Raw genomic sequence first — 6,289 nt, forward strand, 5'->3', positions numbered from 1 at the left:
TCTTCAAACGCGGCAATACACTGTTCATCAAAATCAAAAGTCGAATTTTTCTTCAACAACTGTTGTAATGGTTTTACAATCCGTGAGAATGACGGTACGAATCGTCGAAAAAATGAAAATAATCCAATGCAAGAGTGTAACTCTTTTTGGTTTTTAGGAACAGGATAACGTTTAATAGTGCTTATGTGCGAATCGCTTAGCGAGATGCCTTTGGAGCTAACTGAATATCCTAAATACTCAATTTCACTGTAACCGAACTTACATTTAGTAAGATTCAGTTTGAGTCCTCTTTTGGAAAGGCGTCTAAGCACATCGACCAACAACAATTTGTGATCATCAAAATCTTGCGAAGCTATAATAATGTCATCCATGTAAATTATTATTTGCTTTGAATCAATTAAGTCTCTAAAAATTGTGTTAACAAATCTTTGAAATACAGCCGGAGCATTCTTTAATCCAAACGGCATTTTTAAGTATTCGAATTGGCCGTTTGGTGTTACAAAAGCAGTGAGGGGGACTGATTCCGGTGACATGCGAACTTGGTGGAATCCGCTTTTTAAATCTAAAACCGTAAATATTCGTTTTCCCTCCAAGTATTCTATGCAATCATCTATCAAAGGTAGTGGATAATTATCCCTTACAGTTATTTTATTTAGACCTCGATAATCTATGCACATGCGCATCTTTCCTTTTCTTTTGACTAGTACTACGGCAGAAGCATATGGCGAATTACTGGACCTAATGATTCCTTCCTTCAGTAATTCGTCAATTTTATTCTGTACTTCGGATTTTTCTGAGTAAGACAGTCGTCGTGGAGTGCAATAAAATGGTATTTCGGTGGTTAGATGAATTTTCATCTCATAATCAAGCGGCTCGATTGCAGTTTCTCTTGGCTCTAGGTAAGATTCCCTAATTATATTGTTCAAGGCTACCAATTGTTCCCTATTCAATTTAGGATTTATATCTGGTTCTAACGCGAAAGATTCTATATTAATGCAAAATATATCATTACTGGCATGCGTTACCAAAGGATCGGAATTGAGTTTTCTATTTTCGTCATATGATTTTAAAAGATCGCATCTGCTGAGGTTCGCAAGTGCGTTTCTTTGGGGTACAAAATAATTCATTTTTTCTCTAATACACATTAGTTCTTCTTTAACATATCTCAGCTTTACTTTTGTTAAGCGAATCCTAAACTTGGACAAAAAATCTCTTCCTAGAACTACTGGCATGAGCATACATTCATTTGACAAATCTAGAAATGTAACTTCTTTTATTTCGTTTTTAAATTTAACAAAACATTTTAATTCATTTTTAATCAATATTCTCTTCCCTCCGACACCAACGTATTTTGATATTTTGGGTTGTTTGTGTCCTTTAATAAATTCTCTCGGAATATCAGATTCCCGTAACAGACTAACGGGACTACCCGTATCAAAAAGAGAAATATACTTATTAAATACCTGCTTCTTACAGTCACTAAACTTAATACTCACAAAATTGTAAGCGCCTACGTCTTCGTCGTCTTCACCGGATTCAACCTCTGCAACTGCCAGGACTTGTTGTCGTTTGTCCGTTTTACGAAGAATTTTCTTCGGATTGGGGCAGGAACGATGCTCATGACCCATCTGCCAACAGCGAAAACAGGAACCGTTTGGTCTGAGCGGGTACGGGCAATTGGGTTTTATATGCCCTGTTTGCGAACAATTGAAACAGTGGGCAACTTCCTTCGTAGTCCTTATTGATTCCTTTGCCGGCCTTTTGATTGTGTCACTCTCGCGACGTAAGTACTTCTGCTGGTATCTGGCCACTAGCATCTTCAACTCTTCAATTGTGCGTGCGCCCATAAGGAGATTTTTGTTAGAGATATTATCTCCTAGGCCTTCAACTATGAAGTCGATGACTTCAGTTTCGGTTATGTCAGATCTTTTGGCGATGGCCTGCATGTTGAGAATGTAGCAGTGGAGTGACTTGGTCTTCTTCTGCCATCGCCGTTGGTCTAACATCTTGTAAACATCTTGCCGGCTGACGTCTCTGTCGAATTCAGCAGTTAGTTGCTTGCGTAGCTGATCGTATGTGAATGCGGCTGTCGTGGACAAAAACACACGTGCAGTGCCGGTAAGAGACCGCCGAAGGCATAAAAATCGGAAACGTTCATCAGCATTAATTGTGTTCATCACTTCTTCAAAATCTCGTAAAAAATATCGCACTGAGTATGCAATGTCATCTCCACTGAAATTTGTTAATGCATGTTCGACATCACAGTAACTGTTTTTGTTGCCAGCATTACACACTGGTGGTGCTGAGCCTTTCTCCAATTCGAAAATGCGTTGTTTTAACATCATTATTTCCAGCTTCTTATGCAGTGAAGACAATTCCTCGTCAATACTTGCGGTAGCGGGAACAGCAACAGAAGTGGAGTTAGCGATGCTAGCTGTTTTGACTGCAGGAAGGGCGGTGGCATTGGTGGCAGCAACATTACCGGCAACGTCGACGGCATCGGCAACGGCAGTGGCCTTGGCAACAGTATCGCCAACGGCAGTGGCACTGACAACTGTATCGGAAACGGCAGTGGCACTGGCAACAATATCGGCAACGGCGGTGGCACTGGCAACAGTATCGGCCACGGCGGTGGCACTGGCAACAGTATCGGCAACGGCAGTGGTAGCTCCATTACCAACGGCAGTAGTAACGGCAATGGCGGTTGTAGTGGCTACGGCAGGGGTGATGGCAGCGGCACCCTCAGCAGAGGCCTCATTGCCGGCGGAATTAATTTTATCGGCAGATGGATAAACATTTTGCTTACCGTAATGCGCAGCTCCGGCAGGGGCACCTACAATCGCCACTTCATCAGCACAGTCACCCACACTAGCCATGTCGGCGCTTGTATTTGTTTGCTGTGAAAGAAAATCACACGGAGCACCGCGTATGTTCACTGTGTCAGATGCTCCCACCATGTTAATCGCCATACGTTTCAGCTGCGACAACGTGGCGGTAGCCGGGAATTGGATACCCGCCTCGCTTAATAGTTGTGCGTAATCGTCCCGTGTAGAAAGCATTTCGTAGAATTTGTACCACACCTGATGCTTTAAACTCTCAGCCTTTATTCCAGATAAATTAAGATAAACTTTATAAAAATGCTTTAGGTTTTCTTTTTTGCTTCACGAGGTTCAGCAGTTCGGAAAAGAGTGAAGTTGGTTGCCTTTCGCCAATACCAACTTCACACTTTTCTACAGTACAGGGTTGCTTTATTTGGTACTGTTTACAATAATTTATAATAATATACTTGTAGAGTAACAACGAATACACATTTTGGTTTTTATTTCATTGAAATATTCTACCTGGTTCAAAAGATATGTGCAAAAAGGTGGTTTTTGTATTTTATATGCAGCTGCAAGGGTTGTTTTCACACGAGGTGTTGTTATAAATGCTGCCTGTTGATATTTTCATTATTGTTTTGGTGCTCAAAAGTGTAAGAAGTGAAAATATAAGTGAAAATAAATATAACTGAAACTATAAATAACTGGATACGAAATGACTTCAAGAAGAAACGAATATTTATCAAGTGCAGCATATAAAAGGTAAAAAATGTAAAACAAGCAACAATGTAAACATATACTATTTTTTTTATTATGCAGGCTAACTGAGGAACAGCGAGAATCATATATACAAGCTTTATTTGATGAAATTTGTGACGATGACGCTCCGTATGACTTTGACTCAGAAGATGAAGAAGAAATTCAAATCAATGACATTGAAATTGCTGATGACGATGCTGAAGTTTCGCAAAGTGCCGCAGAAGTATTACCTGATTATGCGGACTATGAGGATGATGAAGAAGACGATGAAGAAGAAGAAGTAGAAGAAAATAATGAATTACCTGCTAGTGCCGAAAAATTTGTTGCACGTGATGGTACTGAGTGGATGAAAGAACCAAATGTAAGTCGTCAGGTACTCAGACAAAATATTATAAGAGAACGTTCTGGACCAGCTAGATGCACTGAAATGTTGTCAATAGAGCAAACATTCAAATGTTTCATGAACTTTGAAATGGCTGATATAATTATGCGCCACACAAATAAGTTAGCAAAAGAAACTTATAATGCTTACAACAATGCGCATCCAAACACAACTCCTAAGTCATGGACGCCTGTGTCAATAACAGAGCTGTATGCATTTTTTGGCATACTTATTATGACTGGTGCGAACCATAGCAATGGAGAACATGTTCGAGATTTATGGAGCGTCAAAAACTATCCTTTATATCGCGCCACAATGGGAGTCAACCGTTTCTGTTCGATATTGCGGTTCCTAAGATTTGACGATAAAAACACTCGTGCAACACGCTTACTAACTGATAAAGCAGCACCGATCAGTGAGTTGTGTACGATGATGAACAATAATCTTGCTGCACATTACAAGCCCAGCTCATGCTTGACGATTGATGAACAATTATTTCCTTACCGTGGACGCACACGGTTTACGCAGTACATACCGTCAAAACCTGCTAAATATGGTATCAAGGTTTGGTGGATTTGCGATGCCACAAATGCATATCCACTGCATGGACAAATATATACTGGCCAAGCAGAAACTGGTAGGGAAACGAACCAAGGCGAACGAGTGGTGAAGGATTTGTCTGCCAAATACCAAGGAAGTGGCCGAAACATTACAATGGACAATTTGTTTACGACCTTGCCAGTTGCAGAACTGCTTCTCACCTGGAAACTCACGATCGTTGGAACTTTGCGCAAAAACAAATCATATATTCCTCAAGAAATGAACATTTGGCTTCAAAAATAATGTGACAATGTGCTCTTATGTTCCCAAAAAAAATAAAGCAGTAATTTTGCTTTCGACCATGCATAATGATGCTGAAATAGCTGACAGTGGGAAACCTGAAATAATTGAATATTATAATCGTACCAAAGGTGGTGTTGATCGAACGGACCAAATGTTTGCGGAATATCCAACACAAAGACAAACAAAACGATGGCCACTAGCGATGTTCTTCAACATGTTGGACATTACAGCTCTTGCAGCCTACATTGTCTACGATTTGAATAACCCTATGTTGCCTTGGAGAACAAACAACAAGCGTAAGCAGATCCTGCGCAGCTTGGCTGAAGCATTGTGTATGCCCATTATTGAAGCCAGAGCCATAAATCGTCAAGTGACGCGAAATTTTTCGACTAAAATTGCTATTGAAGCATATTTCAACCGACCGGTGGAATCAATGGTGTCAACAGCAGCATCAACATCTGCCGCAGCGCGCACGCCAAAACCTGTGTCCGGATCTTGCTATTTATGTTACGCATAAGAGGAAAAACGCCGTAGAAAAACCAGAAAGCTGTGCGACAAATGTAAGAAGCCAATGTGTCTTGAACATTCGGTCACATCAACAAATTGCTCTATTTGCCATGATTTTCCTTAGATATAAGATGCATTTTTATAATTTTTATAATAAAAGTCAATAATATAATGTGTGAAATGAATATTTTTAATTTTTCAAATAAAAAAATAATATAAAAAATGTTTTTTTTTTATTATTATGAGGATTTTTACTATTGGGGTACAAACGTATCCCGGGTGTGTGTTTACGTATATAATGTGTTTGGAAGGCTGTAGCTCCTGAACCAATGGTCCGATCTGGTTCAAATTTTGAATTTGAACTCAAAACTAAATAATCTTCCTAGATCCGAGGTATAGAGGTATAGCGGTTCAAAAGTTACAACACTTCAAAGTTGAAAGTGGATACATTTGTACCCGGGTGTGTGTTCTAGGGTTAAGAGAGGGATTTTCTGGTACAAGACTTGAATACACCCATTAGCAGCAGTAAGACAACAACAAAAAATTAAAAAAAGAATTCATCAAAATTTTCAACTTTTTACTCGTAAAAAATTTTTAGGCTGTGTGCGAGTTGACCTAAATTTTAGTACCTTAACTAATATTTCATTGAAAATTTCCAGCACTACTAAAATTTAGGAAAACAACTGCTAAAACTGTGCGAGTTCAATTGACAAGCTGAATTGTTTGGGTATAAGTGAAAAATAGCGCCCGTGCAGCTAGAAAAAAAAAAGAAAGTGGACATGGTTCGCCTTCTTCCATTGATTCTAACGGTATAAAAGATGTTTGGTGCAAATTAATAGGGGCGGTGCTAGGGTGGTAAAAGTAGAATTTTCACTATTTCCAAAAGCTTATATTTCGAAAATTATTGAACCGATTATAACAACGTAGATACAGTTGGAAACGGAATTTCATTTGATATGTATACCTACATATATATATA

The 6,289-nt window shown here is 39.2% G+C and overlaps 1 protein-coding gene across 1 annotated transcript; it reads right to left on the reverse strand.

The window, feature by feature from the left end:
• Nucleotides 1-1,269: 1,269 nt before the first annotated feature.
• Nucleotides 1,270-3,059, reverse strand: LOC118741851. The gene is made up of 2 exons (XM_036473824.1): nt 1,497-3,059; nt 1,270-1,425 (listed from the first exon to the last, which is right to left on the reverse strand). The coding sequence occupies exons 1-2, from the start codon at nt 3,057-3,059 to the stop codon at nt 1,417-1,419; spliced, it is 1,572 nt and encodes a 523-aa protein (XP_036329717.1). The 3' UTR covers nt 1,270-1,416.
• Between the last annotated feature and the right edge of the window lie 3,230 nt (nt 3,060-6,289).

The sequence above is a fragment of the Rhagoletis pomonella genome, unplaced genomic scaffold, assembly GCF_013731165.1.
Source record: "Rhagoletis pomonella isolate Grant_MI unplaced genomic scaffold, Rhpom_1.0 Rhpom_scaffold_00006, whole genome shotgun sequence".
NCBI classification, from domain to species: domain Eukaryota; kingdom Metazoa; phylum Arthropoda; class Insecta; order Diptera; family Tephritidae; genus Rhagoletis; species Rhagoletis pomonella.

What these genes read in the sequence shown, in the direction of transcription:
- LOC118741851 (XM_036473824.1), bottom strand. Translation starts at nt 3,059, where the DNA reads ATGCTTTCTACACGGGACGATTACGCACAACTATTAAGCGAGGCGGGT.